Here is a 22,625-nt window from a genome sequence, read left to right as displayed (position 1 = left end):
CCAGCAGAGGGCACCTCAACCTCTAGGGCTTACTTGTTCTGTACAGCAGAGGTGCAGATAAGCCAAATGGCAATAGCCAATCCCTGCTCGCCTAGTGTCCTGTCATCACCACGTCTTCCCTCCCCAAATCTATTTAAACCCTGCTCTCAGGCAGTGCTCAGTATTGTTACTACACTTAGAGTTCTGGATCCTACCTGTGCTGGATACTCCCTGGATTCCTTGCCTGACTTCTGGTTTTTGGCCTGTTTCCTGATCTTGATTCTTGGTTTGTATATCTGGCACTTGATTTCTAATCTGACTTTTGGTTCTGGAGTTCCGCTTGACTCTTGACCCCGGCCTCTTGAAATCCCGGCCTTGGATTTCCCTTACTACCTGGATTAAGATATGTGTGATCTCGAAACCCGCCCGCAGAGAGTCCTTTCTTTTTTTTCTAAGCTGCGGGTCAGTTTAACAACAGCAATACTTGTACTACAAGTAGTAGGACTAGAACTAGTACTAGCTTAGTTCATTTCTTAACACTAGTTCATTTCTTAACTTTTTCTGCTGGCACAGAACTGCCAATACACATCACCAGGTACATGTACAGTAGGTGCTGCATTGCAAAGGCAAATAAAACGTCCCTATTGAATTCACCACAAGGGAAAGAGCTGGACACTAGGCCTCCAGCATCTGTTGTATTAACCTTCCTTCTGTAGACTGTGAAAGAAGTTACAATCAGCTACTGTACTAATTTACCTGCTAGTGTGCAAGCTGCCTGGATGATTAAAGCCAATATCAAAGGGTGTCATTTCCTGCTGACTGGCAAATGTGACTAAACCAGCTCTGCAGCTGTTGTGCATAATAAATAGCAGAATGTACCTGGTTATGGTTATGTGTCTGTATTAAATAATGTTTTAACCCAGTTAGGACATTTCTATCTATTCCTATTATCTATTCCTGGGTGTATAAAAATGAACAACACACAAGTATGAAAGATTCAGACTTAAATTGTTCTAAAATAATTTTAACATTTAGTCATATAATTAAATATAAGAATAATATCTAGTATCTGCCTTGATGAAATGGGGATGCTATTGTATCTTGATATAATCATTTTAATATGAAAATCAAAGTATTGTGTTTTTCATGAACACAAGCAGGGAATATGAAGGCAAACTAACTGCGATACTGCCTCCTGTCCTATGCATTAGAGCAGGTAACCTTGTAAATAACCTTCACACAGACTGCCTCTATCCACACTGACGGATGTCTCCCCAATGGAACCATTCCTCCACTCCTTTTTACAATCAATTTGACAGCAATTCTTAGTTCATTTTCCAAAAGGACTGATAAAAGCAAGCCAGGTTTCACACCTGTTATAAACCTCTCCACAACTCAGAAAGCTCCCATGAGATAAGCAGTCAGAGAACACTTGAAAGCGTTCAACCTCCTCCCCCCAAAAAATGAAATGCCAGTGCCCCACACTAATGACCAAAAAGGCTGAAATCTAATGAGAGAATAGTTTTAGGAATGATATTTGTATTAGTCATCCTCAGATATAAAAAGCAAGTCCTGTTAAATTAGCTCCATGTGCTTACACGATATTATAAGCATTTAAGGGCCTTATTTTTCTAAGATTTCATACATTTTTTCTAACATATTGTTACCTATCATTTCCTCTCAATCGTTAATCTAACAGTGCTAAATTTAACTTTCACAAATGTTTCTAGCAAGAAGCTTAGCAGAGAGTAGTAATAATATTTTAAAGCCATGTTCATTTAAGATTCTTGAACAACCACACAAAAAAAAATTAAGGTGGAAAATGAAGCATCCAATTTTTAATCATTCATTAATGACACAATATTCAACCAGGAATGTTTTGTTGATTAGAGTGATATACTGTACACTTCATGATATTATAGAACATAGCTTCATGATTATCATTTTATAAACTCACAATGGTGTTTCTATATTTTGATTGACCAAATACTGTATGTCTTTTTATATGGTGGATTCCAGGCTCACTATTACAAATTTCTTTCCAGCAAGGGATTACTGAAGAAGATAAATGTATACAGTTTCCATTGAGCTGGAGACAGACGCAGTACTCTCACCTATAGTACTGCAAGATTTCAGGCGCTTAGTAAATCACGGGGACAATTTTTTTAACATTAAAAACAGGATACTGTATGTTTGTGAAATCAAAATTAACTAAATTTCATATCCCTTGTCCAGTAATGTGCCATTATTTGGGGAATATTGGTCTTATCTAGATGAATCCTACTAAACGCAAAACTCCCATCTGCGCCTATTAAGTTTGACATGGTACACAAGAATAGGGTGACCACATTTTGGTTTTCAAAAAAGAGGACAGGGGGGATAATCGACACTCGACACATGCCTCCAAAGTAATGAATCTTTATTACTTTTTCTAATAAAAAATCCATTTTAAACTCTCTAGTTTTTATTAAACTTCTTAGTAAACTTTTAAATATTTGCATGGTCGCTATTTCTCTTCCATAATGGCAAACAAGGAAAAAATACAGCCCTATTTTAAACAAAGTTTTTTTTCAATTTAACACAACAAATGTCTTAACATCTGAGGAAAAAATGAAGACATCATAACTTAGAAGAAGTCCTCAGTGGTTGCAAAAATAATCAACTTAAATGAAACATTTTGAAATATAATGAAACAAGTTAAACATTGTTATTTCTAATGGCCATAAAAATAGCCACACACACACAAAAAAACCCTTTTCAAGCTACACTGCATATGCTACGTGTAAGTTCAAACCATCTACCCGTAATGCATGGAACAAACGAAAATATGTAGGCCTACAGTATGTTTGTTTACACAGTCTAAGTAACGAGTAAAAGAAAATCTCTGACAATTTTTTGGATATTTATAAATCCCAGTCAGACCGATATTTTAGGTCTCAAAAAGAGGATATGTCCGGGAAAAAGAGAACGTCTGGTCACTCTACACAAGAAATGGAATTAGAAATCATAAGACCATTATATCTCCAAAGGGTATACATTTGATATGAAAGATCTAATTAATATTCATACCACTGACTTTTTTCCAAAAGAATTAAGGTCCTGTAATGTGAGAAAAATCCCTTTTTATGGTCTCCATTTGGCACTTACAATACTACTGTTTGCTGCATAATATAAAATACTGGTCTCTTTGCGAGACCTACTGTATATACAGTACTTTTAGAAATTAATACAGATAATATACCAGTAGCTTTGCAGATAGCCCTAACTGTTGTCATAGTGTCTGCGAAAAGAATGAGGAAAAAAAGCAGTATGTTAACAGGAAAGGAGAAAATAATCCAGGGAATATTTGATTTGTGTCTAGCATTTGGTGTGAGAAAATCTATTTGAATTTCACCAAGTTTGCCCTCTGAAACAACTGTAGGTTCAGCATGAAGACCACAAACATTCTGTTTTACATTTGCCTATAATGCAAATGATGATGTCGTTATGTTAATAAAGGAGAAATCACATACTGTAGTTTACTTAGCAAACTGTATTTTTTCTGTACAATAGATGAACAGCAGATACCACTTGAAAGGCTTTGTGTATCCCTAATGTCCACCTGAGGTGAAAACAAATATCTTTACCATTGAAACAACTTGAAGCCTAGGAATAAAACTCTTCACAACTTCCTTAAGTACGTTGACTCCTATGAGGTAACTGTTTTTCTGTTGAAAGGGTATGGTTTTCCAGGGGAGAAGTTAATAACTTGAGTGTTATGCTGCCCTGGCCCATGGCTCTTTTAGCATTTCAGAAAGCATCTATTGATTTCTCCAAGGTAGAGAATATGCTTGGCAGTGTGATCCACTAAATCTGGAATGGATTAGAGCCTGAAACAATTACTGCAAGCTATAAATCCCTTCCAAATCTCTATCTCGGAGAGCATATCCAGTAGAAAATTATTTGCCATTTTTCCAAAGGAAAGACACAGGGTAACTGTAAAACAATTGATTTATTATAAGAAAGGCCTCACATAACAAATCAGGCTCAGTACTAGTAAGGAATTGTTGAATTTTCTTTATGACCACATACATCAACAGTGATGTTTTTGTACTCATTAAGATGAACTCGCAAATTAAATGAGTTTTCTATTTTCTCATTATTTGCTCATCATCAGTCTAGAACTATCTTTATATTGAAAATTGTGACATTATAAAACTCCATTTTATTGTTATCAATCGTAACATAATTCGTTGAACACTGAGAAAAACATCTACAGTGTTGCCATTAGCCATTAGATACTAATCCAATTCAAAGCTTTTCTGGAAACAGTATATAGCCAATTTTAAAAGCTCTTTATCAAGAAAAACATTGACGTTTATTTGATGTATTGAGTCTTTCTGTTGGGCACATATTACCCATCCATTATCATTAAGGTCCTACTCTTGGTGAGAGCTAAAAGCTAAGGTCCCAGAAGGCCGGAGCACTAAGCATGAGAACACCTGAATCTGCGCCCATGGATAGATGTTAGTCCATCTCAGGGCCATGAACAAAGGAACATTTAGAACAGCCAATAAACCCAAGCCAGCATATTTTATTGAATAATACCTTAAGTGCAAACCTAATACAGAGCACAACCCTCTCAATACCATCCTTACTGACAAGATTAGTGGTGGCAGCATTAAGATATGAGGGTATTTCTAATCAGCAGTGAGTAGGAAGTTAGTCAAAATTAAGCAGAAGATGAATGGAGCAAAGAACAGGAACATTTTAGAGGAAAATCTACTTAGTTACTAAAGACCTAGGTGGGTCGAAAAGTCACCTTTCAGCAGAACAATGATACAAAGCAAAAGGCCCGAGTTATGCTGGAGTGGCATACAGTAGCAAGACGAAAGTCAATGCCCTTGAGTGGCCCAGCCCTGACTTGCATCTGATAGGAAATATATGACATAAGATTTGAAAATAGGTGTCTATGAACAATCCCCAAACAACTTCACAGAGCTTTAGCAAGTTGGCAAAGAAGAACGGGGGAATATTGCACCACACCATTATGCAAAGCTGAAAGAGACTTTTTTTTTGTTTTATGAGATTTTTCACATAAAACAGTCACATTTTCAACATAATTACATTATACTTATAGCTTAAAGAATAATTTTCAGACCCATGTGATCATACAATCATACAAAACCCATATGATATAAAACTGTAGTCTAATCAAGTTAGACAAGTCCTTTTTTATTTCACATACAAAATCAAAGCTCAAGTTCAAAGAGAAGTTCTACACTGAACCACTTATCTTGATTTCAGCAGATCATAAGTTTGTGCTTGACATTTTAGCTGATTAGGCAATGGGAAATTCCCTTAATATACTGTTCTAAATGACTGTGTTCAGAGAGATTACACAGGCAGGGGCAAGAGGGCACTTCCTCTGGGTTTTGTTAAATGGAGTGCCCACGATATCCACATACATTAAGTGTTCTGCCTATTAGGATATGCTTCAACTGATTCCTAAAGTATCTTTTGAGTAATACTCTTTGAAGCCAGATGTTATATTTTGGTAGACAATATGGTATATATATATTTCCTTGACTTTAGAACTGCTGGACTACAAAACATGGTTATTAGAAGAGTTATTAGAAGATAAAATACCTCTGTAATAAGAAAATGCTGTTTCTTTCGAAATGTATGAAAATTCAGTTAGACTTCCTTCATCATAAATAACTGAATAGTAGCATTAGAAAAAAATAATAAAACAATTTGTCCCTTAAAATGTAGACAAATCTAATGTTTTCCTGGAAGCAAACAAGGAAAAAAAACTAACGAGCTAAAAAGTCGAAAACTAATGGCATTCGATTTTAACTCTCAATAGGAAATGAAACTGCAATGCCATTTATGATCAGTCAAATTCTTCCTGACATTTAACAAATGACCTACAGGTAGTTTACTCCCAAATACAGTTTATTATAGATCAATCTTGTCAAGATACTTATATTCAAATTAATAACATCTAAAAACAGAAAAACTATCACATATGTTTACAGTATTATAGCTTCATGATGAACAAGGAATTTTACTGAAGTCCTGTTAGTTAAAAAACATCTGTATTGAAGAAAGGAAAAGATACTCCAGTGAAAATTAGTCCAAATTATTCCTATATTTACATGAAGTGTCATAATTACATGATTATACATTTTTAAATTATAGGAAGAGCCATTTTTAAATAATTATAGTATATATACTTCTCCTTCTTTAAATAGAAGCACTGTTTGTAATTATCCACAAAAATGGCAGTACACATCTTGTCATGTATATCTAAGTAAAATTAATCTATAACAATAAGGATCTGGGTTATCACATACTGAACAGTCTAATGGTGGTGAGTCACATTAACATTATTGTAGGGACACCTGCACTAGATAGTAGAATCCATTAGTAATATGATAACTTTTATGGAATCTGTAGGTTCCATGAGACCAAGTTATGCTAGACATAATAGCAGTTGTTATTGATGTTGATGATCCAATTATTTAAAACCTGATTTCCCTAGCAAATTTAAATTGGTCTTTTCCAGCCAGGACATTAATTGAATACCGACAGGTATAAGTAAATACACACTCTTTCTTACAAAATATATACAGTCCCATGTGAAATGCTTAAATATGTGTTATTTGATTTAATAGGCTCTACTATTGCCTACAGGTGTAATATAACACCTTACAGTATAATTCTTAAGCAGGCAGATGGGGAACTCTGACCCTAGAGGTGCAAAATTGTATTATATTGTATTATAAAGTATTTTGGTATATTTATATAAAAATGCAACAGACAACTATCAGTTTAAATGGGGTTTATCATACCTGTCATGTATGACATTGGTTTCTGGAATAAAAATGACATACTGTACTGGTCTATTAACTAATAAGGTTAAAACATTAATTCATCACTGTTCTGATGATGACAGATTATTGCTTGCAGCTTTACTTTGCAAACTTTCAAAGGCCAAGGCTTAACTTTGATATTATAATTAATACTCCATAATTAGGGATATCAAGTGCCTGATTATAATCTCCATATTATGAGCTGTGGGGGAAATCCTTTACCTTTGACAGAAATATGTGTTACATTTGCTTATAACAAGAAAATAAACAGGTTTGTCTATCTGAATGAGACATTACATGAAATGTTATTGAAATTCAAATGCAATATCTTTCTCTCCAGACATTTAATGATGCTGTAAGTATATTTAGAGCAAACTCCATGCAAGATAGCACATACATGGTATACTTTCTTCTTTCTGTGCACACATACAGTATACACACATACCTTTGTAGAAAGAAAATCTATGATTGCTTTGATACCAAAACTAGAAATAACACTAGATAAATTATTGATTGTAATTACTCTAAGTTGTGCACAGAACATAAACCTGACATTTTGTAGATGCTGTGTTTTGTTGGGTTCAAAGATGATTGAAATTAAGTATGAAATAAGAACAGAAATCATTCTTCTGACTTTTTTCATCTAAGCATAACATGCTCTGAAACAAAAATTAATTATATGAGTGAAATCCTTAACATAATTGAAATTCTGGAATTTCAGAGGAGAAAAACTGTCAAGTTTGTTCATACAGTATGTGGTACATTGAATAATTTTGAATATGCAGCTGTCTAAGTTACAACTTACCTTGCAGGTCAGTTGTTAGCAATGTTAGCAATGTTTTTGCCAATTGTATACTATACTACACACCCTGGAAAATAGTAAGATCTCTGCTTAATAGCATAACTATTTGCAACATGCAAGATAAAAAGATAAATAAAACAATAACATTGAAAACAGATTAAGGGAAAGAATAATGGCCTCTAAACGTGGCATGCATCAATCTATTTCTATTGCTATTCACGTAACATCCCAATTATGAATTAGTTTCCACATTGTATTCTGAATCTTTTGTTTTTTGCTTTAAGCAAACAGGTATGATTTTCCATGTAGAAAGTTTAAATTAGTTTTTTTTTCTTTATTTAAGATTAATCCATGTCCTGAAATATTCAACTTTTAAATGTGTTTATTTTTTTAAATGTTTCACTCATTTTTGTTTGTTTTTCTTTATTGTTTTGGATGTTGTTGTTTTTTTAATTGAGACTAAATACTACTAAGTACTACTAAATCTACTAAGACTTGGCCTAGCTTTTCCAGAGATTTTTCAATTTTATTGTTTGGTCATTTTCTCTAGACAGCTTTTGAACCTTCACAAAATGTACTGCAAAGTCAAAATGTGGTACTAAAATCAAGGTAAAAACTCACATCATTTTAAGCACCAGCATAAGAAATGGTATTGGTCTTAATGGGTAATTTCAGACAGGTTCAAGCCTACATATCACTGACACAGCCACAATTAACTGTCACAGCTTTCCCATGCCTTAACTCACTAAACAGTTTAATGGTTATCATTATCATTAATTCCCATCATTTTGCGATCCGTGGAGAATATTTTACCAAGGTTTTTGCAATGTCTGAGCATCTGATGCCAAGCTGTTCGGTAAATAAGCATCAGGATGATCTTTTATCTGTACTGCATTTTTATTGCCGCAGTTCACTGTACCGTATGAATGACTTTTCTTCTAAATCTGGAAATACTAAAGCGTGAGATTGCTTGAGAGGAATATTTATAAAAACATTTACACAATGTGAGTTTTATTATTTCATATTGACTTTCCTCTGCCAACATAACATAATTGAATAATTACAGTGGGATATTCATTATGTTTAGGAGCTAAAATTAATGACTTGCTGGATTTGCTTAAAAATGGGTTAGTCCCCTTAATAAAATGCCAGTCTAAGTGTAAAACATTATTGTACCTTGCATAACACCATTGAAAAGGTTTGATACAGTAGTCCATGTTTCAATTAGTCTCTCTGAAGAAATTAAGGGTAACCCCTATCATGAGACTTTGCGGAGTATCATTGAAAAAAATAATTTTTGTTTTGCATTTTTGTTATTTTATAATATTATCTTTTCAAAAAATAGTTTTGTTTAATCTTTGTTTAATCTTATGCCATAATAACTGCCATATCTCATAGTTATGTTTTATAGAAAGTCAGTAGTCTTTTACTCCCAGACGTATCTGGGGAAAAACATTTTAGGGTAGTGTAGCCATATCCATAACATTGCTCAGCATCATTAGTGTTCAACTTGTGATATCTCACCTTCAGCCTTCATTACACTGTGCATCTGAAATGAATTACTACAGTAGGTATTCATATAATTTCATCTGCTCTAGTGACAAGCTATTAATTAATAAGAACTTACTAAAAGGGCTTAGCCTACTTCCTTTAATTGTATTTCCTTGCAGGAAATCGATTTGAGTCCTTTAAGCTGCCAATAATGTCTCACAGATATCTTTATCAAGCCATCAACTAATAGCTATTAATAATCCAGCAAAGCAACAACATTATCCAAAGATTTTTTTTTAATGTTTGACAGTTGTATGTTTTATATGTATAACAGTTTCCCTCTAGCCCCAACAGTTTTTCATATCAGTTGTATGAAAAAGTATCATTAAAATAAAAATCCTAATAATTCCTAACAATGTCTATATAATTATAGAAGACAAATTGATGAGAATAATATACAATATTACACTTTTAGAATATAAAGTATAAAACACAATAATGATCACACAGAGACTGCAAATTTGAACATTTGGCATTTACTCTGTGACCCGATGATTTTATTAAATTGTGGACTGATGTACTAACTGTATTAAGTGTTTTCTGGGACTGGCAACATCCATTTCTCTTTTAAAAAAAATCGAATAAAGATGAAAGAAAACCTTGAGGCAACCAAAGTAAAACTAACAGAAACCTTGCCGTATACAGAATGCTTTACAGACACAAGGAAAGATTTAATTCCAGATGCTACATACCATATAGAAAAACAGGGTAAGAAATCTATATTCCTAAGGGATCAGCAAAATTACAGACAAGGTTCTGTATATCATCGGCATTTGAGAAATGCTCGCCGTCACGAGCAATGAATGTTCCTCTTGAGGATTTAATCCCACATTATATCGTTTCATAACAAATAAAATCATGATCCTCCAATCATCAGAATTATTGGTCCATAAGATTTAGAAAGTAGCAATACAGGTAAGGGAGATTGACAAATCCTTATTTGTCTTTTCTGGTGGACCCAAATAAGCCACCTTTCAATCACAAAACACACTGTAGGGAAAACAGCTCAAGGAATGCCAGAAGTTGCAGCAATAAGGGGTTCTATATGTAGAGCAGTTACCATACCAAACTTGGAAAGTTGTAAAAATGTCTTCTAAAGTGTTGTCTTTAATGCCAGCATATTCTGTCAATGGATTTGATGTTTCCCATAAATTTGTTTACAAAAATTAAGCTTTGCGGATTTTTCCAAAAAAAGCAATCAACCATTCAAACATCACCTTAAATTTCACCTGAAAAGCAAATTTCATTCCTAATAATCCTAATAATCGTCTCCTGTAACAATATGTGGAGTTGGACTTACTTACTATTGTAAATCTATGTTAGATTGATTTTTAAAGTGTGCTGGTTTGTTTTCTTTTTCATTGATTGTTCTTCCTTCCTGACCTTTCAATTGCTAAATTACACTCAGGTTCATAAAATTATTGCTTTAGAGACTGACATGTAATTGTCTATAAAAAGGAGAATAGAAAGGAACGAATGAGTTGACTCTCTGTGGTCAGTTGTACCTGCTGAGTCCTTGTTCAAATGGAAGAAGGGAGAAAGAGGAAGCACAAGAATCCTTTTCAATGACTGAATTCCCTGTGTAAAGGAGAACTGGATCACTAGACTCTGATTTTAAAATGGCTCTACTTTGTGAAGAAAGAGGGTTTTTTTCTGTATACCAGCTAATCACAATGTGGAGCTGTCTTCTGATATTTTAGTTAACACAAGAATCTTTTACATGGAATTCTGTAATTTGTAATAAGAGCTGTTATTGAACATCTAGTGTTTATGTTGTGGTCTGATTAGAAAATAACTCAGTATGGTCACAAACCTGTGAGTGTAAGTAGAGGAGGGGAGTAAAATTATATGAAATTAAGATGAAAGGCCATGACTATTAAGGGTTCAGGATCTCAAATTCAGCTCATCAAACTTTGGAATTGTCCAGAATTCAAACTTTTCAGTTCAAATAAGGTAAACAGTAGCCCAGATTTTTTTGTATTATAAGTATATTTTTAGGTACAGTATTATGTACAGTATATGCATGGGGCATTGTGGTGGTGCAGTGATTAGAATTGCTGCCTTGCAACACAGGGGCCCTGGATTTCTGGGATGTTATCTGTGTGAAGTTTGTATGTTTTCCCACATGTTAACATGGGTTTCCTCTTTGTGCTCCAGTTTCCTCCCATAGTCCAAAGACATACTGTACCTGTAAGATAACTGGCTTCAGGTAAAACTGGCCCTGGTCTGAGTGTGTGCGCGTAACTGTGTCTGTGAGTGCCCTGTGATGGACTGGCATCCCACTCAGGGTGTACCCCATCTTGCACCCATGCTTGCTGGGATAAACTCCGGCTCCCTATGATCTTTAATTTTGAGTAAATGATTAGAAAATGGATGGATTTATATGTATAATCTTTCTCACGTGCTCTGTCCTTTCCCCTGTGCTTTATCTTTGCTATCTTCCTCTCTCTCTCTCACAGTTGAAGTGATTCTTCTAGTTTTCAGTGTGTACAGGAATTCAGGTATCATCCTATACGCATAATATTGTTAATAATGTTGATACCTGTATATTAAGATCATTGCGTTATGTAGAATAAATGTTGTAAATCACCTTACATAAAGGCATCAGCCATTTATCAACTTTGGACAAAATCATTATTTCCTACATAACTCAGCCATCCTAAGAGAAGCCAAATGAGTTATTCTACTGTGACGTACTGCACTGCAATTGTGCAGCACTTGACAAAATGTCAAAGGAAACTACAGAAGCACTCATGGGATACATAAGAATATAAGACCATAGGAAAGGTTACAAATTAGAGGAGACTATTTACTGTAGCTCATCTAGTTTCTAGTTGACTGACCCAAGAATCTCAACCACATGGCTAGGTACAGTAGCTTGTTTCTTTATGTTTTTCATAAATGCCTCCTATTCTAGATTTTACATTTTCACATACTGTAGGTTCTACTCATGCCCACTGGTTTGTGTTTCGCTGTTTATTCTGATTAATTCCCCTTGGCTGACTTTGTGTCTTTGAGGATTTTGAATAGTTGTATGAGGCCCACTAACAGTGATACTGTAAGTAACAGTGGTAAGAGTGGAAAGTGAAATTATGACAAAAACTGAAAAGAAATGTTTTGGTGTATAAACTCCACAATGCATATGAGGCCAATCCTAGAAAATGACAGTGAGATACAGAAAGAATGTATTTTGAGTTTATTGGAAGATAGTGATGTACAGTATTAAATAAGTATTTTTAGATCTTATTCAATCATTCAACATAAAAAAATGTTATTCTTTACTTAATTAGCATTTTAGTTTAGAGTATAGCCATGATATTTTATTATTTTGGAAAACTGTGAAATCCAGCAGTTATCTTCAGTCACAAGGAATTTGAGACTGAATTATGTACATATACTGTAATAGCATTACTAAAGGTGTAAATGTAGCCATTGATCTAAATGTTAGTTCTATTTCTATTAATCCCCCCATTGACATACTGTAATACACCATTCTGCTGTTTACTAATAGACAGTAAGTCTTTTAAAATAATAATTAATAGGTTTTCAAAAGTCAAGTTTTTTTAACATAAACTGTTTTTTCCAATGAAATTAAGAATTTCTTACTTAAGTGTATTGCAAAATGGAAGAAATTTGATACTACCAGAATTGTTTTCTTACAACTAGTCACTGATTTTATACAGCAAGCCCGAACATTTTCCCTAATATGCACAAAGTGCCATCCTTCATATTTGAATAAACAGTTTGAAAGAATGAAATACATCTGTTCAACTGAAACTGACCATAAGATGAATGTAAAAAAGAATAATATAAATATAGATACTGTATATACTGTATAAATATAGATACGTAGTACATAGTATCAAATGGTTTCAAGGGGCTTAGACAAACAGAAAATAAGATTTATTGGATTACACGTCATCTAGTCAGTTTTGTACAATTGCACACCTGCCAGCCCAGAAATCTTTAATAATATAAATCATCAATACATCCTGGTGGCAGATAATTCACACTCCCACATTCTTGTGGTATACTGTATAAGGAAGACAAACATTTAAAGAACAGATAGGTAAAAGCTGACACTTCTGTTAAACCAGGTAATTACAAAAGTGGCAATTGTGTTCAATGTCAACACAGTATAGTCAAAGGTTTATCCACATTCTAGGTCTTGGAGAAATATTTAAACTATGAATGGCATGACTTGTAATGCTATGAATGTTATTTGTGCTATTCAAAGTCCTTGTGATCTGCTTTATAAGACAGGAATCTTGAGGGAACATAAAACTAGAATTTGTAAGCACTGTAGTTCAATTAAGACATCAAGACTCTAGCAGTCCAGTCAGTAATCATGTTATTCAAACAAAGCACAATATTATCGGTGTTTTATGTTGAAACTGAAAAACATTACCCCCAAAGAAGAGGGGATGATAATGAAATCAGAAAATCTAGGGACATATTGGATTTATCAATTAAACACTTATTCCTAAATCTCTAAATACAGAAAATTATTACAATATAATTTATTAATTACATTGTTAATCATGGCATATATGTAATGTATATACATAATTCAATTTATAATTGCCATGATTTAGTTTATTTAAAAAAAAGGTTTAGATTGATTTTTACATTAAGTGGTAATTCATTTGATAGTCATTTAAAATTGCTATCTAAACTTTAAAATATTGAATTGAATTGCACATTTTAATTTACAAGGGTCACCCACAAACCTTTTTTTAACTTGGTCAAAATGCATCTGACGACTTGTTGTGTAACTCCGAATATTGAATAATTCTGCAAAAAAGTTGGAAAGTTTAATCTTTTCCTGTGTTTTTTTTAATGCAGGGCATTACTATCTGGCTGACCCTCATAAATTTGTACAAGTCTTTGATAATTGTAACATCTCTTATGATTGTAACTCACTTTGTAATTAAGTAGTTCAGTTAGTTCCTAATCGATGGAATAGAGAAATGAGACATGTAAAGTATTTGGTGTAACTTGCCTAACTAAGGGAATGGCAGCTCAACCAAGAGGACAGGCTGCCAAAACCCCCTCATTACTGTGACCAGTGACTTGGGGAGTTGCTGCAAGGGTGTATATCAGAATTCAATTCAATTTAATTCAATTCAACTTTATTGTCATTAAACTTACACAGGTGCATAGTATAACGAAAAGTGTTTCTCATTAGTCACTCAGGTGCAGTATAGAAAAAGGAAAGGACATGTGAGAGAGATAGATGAAGGGAAGTGCTGGTTGTGAAACTTACTGTATGTAGGTGAGTAGACGTGTGTGAGATTAGGTTCTAACCATCCTCCTGAAGTTCTGTTACATTTGACAGTTGATTGTAGTGTTTCACCTTTGGAATGCCATGTATTTGGAAATTCTAGACTAGCTTATGACTTTTCACTAGCCACTACAATGAAGTACTGTACTGTATATCACAAGATACCTGAACTTCTAATAAAACCAATCTTGCATTCTATAAGTATAAGAGGTGTGGATGACTAATCAGTGTGTTATTTTCTACTTTTGTTGTTTCATTTGTTTTTTTTTCTATAAGAAAGGTGTATTTTGCTTCCTTAATGTCTTGGTATTGGAACATACATGCAAATAAGCATTTCATTGCACTTGTGCATATGACAAATAAACTGTCACTTTCAGGACCAAGACATAAAATTACCTTTTTTTTCCTTGGCTTTAATTTGTGAAAAACATTGTAGATTTTAATTATATAGTTTTTTCATTGCTAACCATATTTTTTTTTTTTGATATCCCATTATTTGAGTGGAATTTTGTATTCATTTTATTATTTTTTATGAAGCTAGGTTAAAACAGTGATGTGTCCCTGGCTTTCTTACTCATTTCTTTTTCAAATCTGTTCTCTCCAGTGACAATGTGGCAGACCGATAATATTCTACAGCTGTGGGAGAAGATTTAATGAAAATGAAAAGCTTATCTCAAGAGGGTTTAAATCTCTAAGCTAGAAAATGATTTATGTTCAAGATCACTGCAAGGAAATCACAGCCATTTTTGCCCTTTTATAAAAGTTTATGACTTAGTAAAATAATTCTCTATGTTATTTTTTATTTTTAAGAAGACCTACAGTGTATGTAAATAGACCATACTCCTCATTATGCAGTAGCATATTTACTTGCAAGGGCCATTTTCTACCAACCATTCTACTGTTGTTAAAGCCAGCAACTTACAGAACACTGTGTGAGCTTCAAAACGTTCAGCTATATTCTAAATACTTCACCAGGAATAATGACAAATTAAAATCAGAATCAAATGCCCTGTGAATGTTTATTGAGTATTTTAATTATTACACATTTTGCATTAACTCGCTTGGTTAAAGAGCAGCCTCCTGCTCAGACTCTGAAGACACAGACTTCAATTCAGAGAGAGGAGTTAACAGAGGTAGCTGCAGTATTGCAGATGGGGTGGGGATGGGAGGCATGTAACAATAATATGAAAAGAGGTGTTTGTGTGATACAGTATGTGAAGGTCACTACTAATTATGATTTAAGACAACTGGGTATAATTTGCTTTGCCTATCATGATCTCTCTTCGCTGAACATCAGCTGATCCCTCTTACTGTAGCTGAAGATTTTTCATTTCATGATGAATAATGACATCTAAGATTCAAATGTTTTATGAATGCATACTGTGGATTTTAAGAATATTGAGTTTTGGCTTATCTTGCTTGGTTAAGGGGCAGCCTCCTGGTCATATGATGAGGAAGCTTGCACCCCCAAAAGAAACAAGCGGACCTCAAAAGCACCAGCACAGAAACAGAAATGTGAAGAATGTGGAGGCACTTGGGGAATGCAGCTTTTCAAGCAATTCTATTAAAAATCCTTTATTTTTTCAAATGTGACCTCAAAGAAAGGCAGGGACCATAATTGGGTGTAATTTAAAAAGGCATGTTGTTGGTAGGTTACCTGCTGACTGAGCCAGAGGTAGTACACCTGACATACAGTACCTGAGGCAGAGAAGGTAGCATCAAGAGTAGCAGGGCATGAGCTGAAAGGGAAGATCCTGGGGCTGGCGGCACCAAAGTTCTGGAACCATGTTGGCCACCAGGGATTGAAACAGAAGGAAAGGCAAACAATGAATTAGAAAAGAGAAGGCACACATTAAAAGCTTTAGGACACCTCCTGACTGAGCTACACATACTGTAGGATGCCAGACAGACACAGGACTAAGGAGGTGGAGTCAGGAGCAGCAAGGGCCAAGGGAGAGGAAGCCAGGGCTGAAGGCAAACAAAGACATTGTGATGGGGCCATGTTGGATGCCAGGAACAGAAGCAGAAGGAATCACAGGAGAAAGATTAAATTAATCAACAGGAGGATGAGGAAAACAAAAGGGAACCGGAAAAACAGCATATACTGTACTTCATCCTGATGAATAAACATTCACTAGCCTTAAATTTCTAAAGATGTAGTATTCAAATTTGTATTTCAGTTACAAGTAAAAAATAACTAGTATTTGAAGATAAACATAGATGAAAAAAACTAATTTAATTAAATATCATATGGTATTTCAGTATATCCTCTGTTCAACAACTGCAATGAAGTAATTGATGTCTAAGAGAATTTTTAAAATAATCTTATAATCCCTTTTATATTTGATGTCACCTACTAACACACCATTCTTTCCAAGCCACTACTACCACTTTCTCATGACCATTAGTTAAAAGTTAAAATAAAAGTAGCAGAAAAGTTCCTTTAAATTGATTATTCTAACTAAATAAAATTGGAAAATAAGCTTGTTGTTGTGTCTTGGGAGATAACTTCAGACATGATACTTTGGGAAAATAAGACTAGTATAGGCCATCAATCCAATTATGAATTCTCAATAACCACTTAGTCCAATAGAAGGTCACAGTGTGTCAAAACCCGCAATGGCACAAAATGGGCACAATGAGCAGACAACTACTGTAAACCTCTCATGGAAAATCACTATACACATTAACAATAAAAGACTTCTGTTGTCTGATTATAAACATTCTACTGTATACCATATATGTCTACAAATATATATACAGTATATAACATCCAGAAACATTTAAAGTACAATGTAACTGAAACAAAATGCATGAATTAAACACATTAGAGGCAATTATGATATTGTTGGAACCTCAGAAACACAGCTCGCCAGTGTAATGATGGAGATTAATGCAACATTACTGAATATACTGTACAACAATGTTATAGAGAGACAGAAACAGTAGAAGAGGGGGAGGTGTATGACTTTATATCAAAAACAACATTTTAGCTAAGGAACTTAACCCAGAGGAATTAAAATTATCATAATTTATAAGTTTAAAATGTATATAAAAACATTATTAAGATATAATATTAGGAGTATGTTATAAACCACCAAAATACAGATGTTAGTTATAATTAAACACTCCATAATAAAATGAAGAATGTATGTACAAAAGTACAAGTACATACTTTCAGCCTTCCTCACATATTGTAGACTGGGTAAGACCTATAGAAATTGAGATCAGAAACAGCAATATGTGTAATCAAGCTCCTCACTCATTTAATAAAATAACAAAGGTTAAAAATATCTAGACAGAACTTTAGAAGTTATCTACACATCTAATGTATATATGTAATGTTTGCTTAGTAGTTATGGATTGCAGATTAAAATCTTCCAGCACATAATATTGAATTTTCTGATATGAAATTTTCACTTCAAACAACAGGGAAAATAGATAAAAACTTGCTAATGGAGACCCATACAACCAGCAATTTACTGTAAGTATACAGACTGCACTGGCCACAATTTAAGTGAATATAATCTGAAGCCTGACCTTTTAATGGCCTTTTAAACCTCAAGGACCTCAGTAAACAAATGTAGAAATGATACAGTATACACCATTATGACTTTATGCTATAGATACAAAAAAGTTTTTTTAATGAATTATACATGCAGTCCAAAGAGGATAGTAAAACTAAAAATGATGACTAAAAAGATAAATGCCTTGTCATAATAAGAAAGTAAAAAAAAAAAACATTTTTGGACACAAATGTTATAATTGTCTCAAATAATAATAATAATATTAAACATCACATATTAACAAAAATATTATCATGTGTAATACATTAAATGTCATGTGGGAAATGTTTGGTTTAAGAACACCATACTGAGAAAGAAATATGTTATTTTAACATCTTCCCCTCTGACAACACAGAAGGGACTGCTTCACAAAGGGTCTTTTCTTCCCCCTGCAGCATAGACTGATATTAAGACATAACTCTTTCAAACCTTCCTTTTATTGTTTACTTTGTTTTATTTATTATAAGTCAATATTTATACACTTATATACTTATAACATACAGTACCATATCATTTAGCTTGCAAAATCTAAAAATTATGACATGGAAAAAGTATATTAACTTCCATAAATTATCAATCTGAACCCCAAAAATCTGCTTGTGGATTTTTTAATTTTAGACATTATATTAAATGTACATATTATGTTTAATTTAAATGTTGTCTCTGTTTTTTGGGGGGATGTAACAGAAACTGCTGCATATCTGGACTGCAGGTGGATCAATTGAGACTTATCAGCAAACAAGAGGAAACATATCCAAAGATAGATGTATAAAAAGCTTAATTTCTTTTCCTTGCCTCTCTTTATGGCTAAGCTTCTTTATTAAATAGACTCTCCTAGGAATTATAACAGCAAGAACAAATAAAAAGTCTGTTTTCATATTAAGATTGCCAAACCTCATTCTTATTTACGCTCTTCACTTTCAGAAAAAAAGTTCCACCATTTTTAAACAAAATGGTGTTATTGCACAGAAGTCTGGGTGGATCTTAAATTCTAATCTCAGAATTCTGCTTCCCTATACTTTTTCAGTATAAAAATAGCAGTGACACCAAAAATTGTAAGGGCTATTATGAAACAAGAATTTTCTCTTTAAGACAGATTTAAAATAAAGGAGCTGCTCACCTAAGAATGGCTGTCATTTTTTATTACAGCTATGTTGAGAGTCAAAACAGAAAGCATGATAACACTTGTTAATGCCCTCTGTCATGCAGTAAATATCGTATATGGTTTGACCTGTCAGCCCTGATCAGAAACTAGACACTTCTAGAGTAATTGAGTATTTGGTAAAAGCTGGCAGCATGATAGATGTAAAAGTCCCTAGACATCCATAAAATATTGTGTAAGCATACTGTACATAGGAAAGGAAAGAGACTGACAAGTGTAAATGGAAATGCTTATTGTAAAATGATTATATGTTTTGATGACCTTTGCCAGACTTGAGGGATTAATCAACTAATTTGCATGCTCAAGCAAGATTTGCTTGGATAACTCAACCAGGAACATGGAGTTATTAAATATGAGGAACAGTTCAAATTAATCTAGATAATAAAACAATTATGAAATGAAGGATTTTATTAATTTTTTTAATTCAAAAGAGTGATTAGCTAAGCAGTCCAACACTCTTTTCTGGCTTAGAAGCAAAGGTTGGCTGCAGTGATGATACTAAGATGTTCAATCATTTTGTAGGAGAAAAAATATTTTCTATAATGAATACAGTTATTACTAAAGGTTTTACCCTTGAGTGATAATAAAGCTGTAAATACTTTTAATGGCTCTGTTCACTAGGGATGTACTGTACATAAAACTGTTTCACTGGTAACCTAGTCATAAATGAAATGAAAACCCTTAACACACTTAGACATCGGATAAAATGCATTGTGGCTTCTACTGGATTTAAAATAAACAGCTGATGGTTAAGCTCACTTTGGATTCCAGTTACATATGCAGCCTTTGAAAATGTGCGAGGTGCCATGCGGCATACCACAAGTGGCGTGGCATAACGAAAAGCAATGTGTATTACAGCTTTTATTTTTTCAAATAATCTGAGGCAGGACTGCACTACAGGTGGTGCAGTGAATCCAGCTGCAAGTGACTCACAAAAATCTTATTTTAATCCTAAAATAATTAAATCATTTAAAATCATTTAATCATAAAATCATTAAATGTTTATTAACCCATTAGTGCTTTTCTGTGCTAATCATTTAACTATAAATGTTTACCATATCTTTAATTACATGCAGTATACAGAATAATTAGTAATTGTGTAGAAATAGTTATTAGAAAACAGATCATTATTTATTAAAGCTTTTGATTTTTAAAAATCTATTATGCAGAGTGACTTTAAAAACATATTTTAAAGCAAATGAGGTAAAATAAAAAAGAGGCTAATAGTGACTTGAATGACTTTCAAAGAATGGCTTACGAATGCGTACTGCAAGTTGTATTAGAACTGATAAAAGTCTGCAGTATGTAAAGGGTTTTACTATAAGAAAATCACACTTTCGCCACAACAACGCTACAATAATTACGACAAAATGTTTTTGATTTACGATATGCTGTTTTAATGTGTATCTTAGTTATTTTGAAACACTTCAAAATGAAACAGACTTTTGGTCTGTTGGGTTTCATTTCCTCTGTTAGCAATTATAACATCAGTAATTTTAATTGTTTGTTGTATATATAAGATACACTTCAAACACTTAGGTTTCAAGAATTTAACAATGAAAACAACGAAGCATGTAAATTTGTTTTCACCAAGACAAATAAGAAGACAAGTTCCTTTGACCCACCAAAATAAACTGGAAGCAGTAAGATAAAAATATACTGTATAAGAAAAAGACAGTTAGAGATAATTCAAGACAGGCTTAATGCCAGTTAAGAATTGTTTTTTATACAATGAAAAACTATAGATTAAAGAAACAGCAAAATTATTGTAAAATAGTATTGTGAAAAGAATTCATTTAAAAAAAATATTGTAAGGCAAATAAACTTTTCATTTTTCTTTTTAAGGGTAGGAGGTCATAAAAATAGGTATTTTTAAAAGGTATTTTTGGTCTTAAAATGGTTGCAAATGCTTGGAGGAAAGGACAGAGTGTAAGTTTCAATTAGGTATCAGAAAAAAAGTATTGTGGACCTATATGGCTCTTCTTGAAAACATCTGGGACAGATTTGATTACTGCACAAATGCTATACAATGTTAATAATGTACAGTCCTTTTGTGATTTTTTGTCAAATCAATTATAACATACAGTAGATAGCATGCACACTCACGCTTGGTGACTTGCAGCACTTTGTTCATTTCGCCACTTCCTGATCCCGAACAACCATCTTCGTCATCACAGTCTCCACTGATCTGGCCTTCATGATTCCCACTGCCAGTCTCTATCAAGTCCAAGCTGCCATACTTTGGAATGGATTTCCCCTGCAACAACTAAGACAACATGCTTATTTGTTGAATACTGTATATAATATCCATATTATGTAATTACAGATGCAGCCATTCAAAATGCGCGGTAAAACCCTGTACTACATGAAATTATAACATTAAGAAAAGTTTCATCTACAGATGCAGCCATTCAAAATGGGTGAGGTATTTCGCGGCATACCCCGGTGGGCGTGTCGCGGTATCACGCGGTATCACGCAGTGTCGCGTGGTGTCACGTGGTTAATCACGCGTCATTTGACGCTCTGCCGGAAACTATCCGGCGTCGCCTTGTAAAACCGCCAAGGGGAGCTTAACCTCTCATGTACAGCATTTGAGCCTTTAATTTTGAACTGTGTATTACAGCATGTTAATCATCAGTCATTAAAATGTTGGTATATTTTATGAAAGCAAGATTGCTCAGTTGGACAAAAGTACACAACCTACCTTTATCAGAAATATTTATGCATCAAAGCCTTTACTGAAGATATTACTAATAGTATTAATAATGGATGACTTTGGACAAGCTGTATACTCAAAGTATAATTTCTTTAGCACATTTGTACAAGCACTTGGAATCTGTCCAAGCCATACTTTGTCAGGCATTTTGTTTTACTTCAACGGGCATAAAAACTTCTTTGCTTTTAACAGGGCGTTTCATAATTTCTAACTACGAAAATGATTTAAAATGCGACACTTATCATTCAACTAGAGCTTAAAATATCACAAGGATCCTCAAGAGCACAGCAAAGAGTGTATTAAAAGACACTTGTATTTATCAACGCTTTCTTTTCCGTATACCAGATTTCATGGAACCACTTCAGAGGGGTGTCAGCCAGTCAGATTCCAGGAATCGGCACTTTAAAGGAAAAATACACACCGGTATTCCATTTCTCCCTAACGATTTTAAGCATCGAAGTATTTAACTAGCATGTGAAATAGCGTGTGAAAAAGTGGTAGTTTTAAGCTTTTCTGCTAATATAATATGGAATCGCGTATCTAAAGAATTTAATAACGGTATGATTATATTCGTGTACTGCGACAGGGCTGTGTAAGGCTGTTTCGCCTCCCTGTTCATGCGAGTTGCCTTGTAGCCTACTGGTCTAGGTGCGTGACTAACAACGCACAGGTTGTGTGTTCGAATCCAGCTGGTGCTGGACTTTTCTT

The 22,625-nt window shown here is 33.8% G+C and overlaps 1 protein-coding gene across 4 annotated transcripts in view; it reads right to left on the bottom strand.

The window, feature by feature from the left end:
- gpc5a (glypican 5a) overlaps window positions 1-22,625 on the bottom strand; it is a 350,786-nt gene that overhangs the window by 128,552 nt on the left and 199,609 nt on the right. For 2 of the 4 annotated variants that reach the window (XM_088603520.1, XM_088603527.1), the window contains exon 7: window positions 21,308-21,467. The exons of 1 other annotated variant lie outside the window; for it this stretch is intronic. In XM_088603520.1, coding sequence (XP_088459646.1) covers window positions 21,308-21,467 — 160 coding nt within the window. Of the gene's footprint in view, window positions 1-16,171; window positions 16,251-21,307; window positions 21,468-22,625 lie in introns of all 4 variants that reach the window. One more of the 4 variants, XM_088603535.1, reaches the window with a different exon arrangement.

Source organism: Lepisosteus platostomus, chromosome 2 (genome assembly GCF_059453375.1).
Source record: "Lepisosteus platostomus isolate fLepPlt1 chromosome 2, fLepPlt1.hap1, whole genome shotgun sequence".
Classification (NCBI taxonomy): Eukaryota; Metazoa; Chordata; class Actinopteri; order Semionotiformes; family Lepisosteidae; genus Lepisosteus; species Lepisosteus platostomus.
Note: the sequence above shows the minus strand (reverse complement) of the source record. Positions and strands in the feature narration are given on the sequence as shown.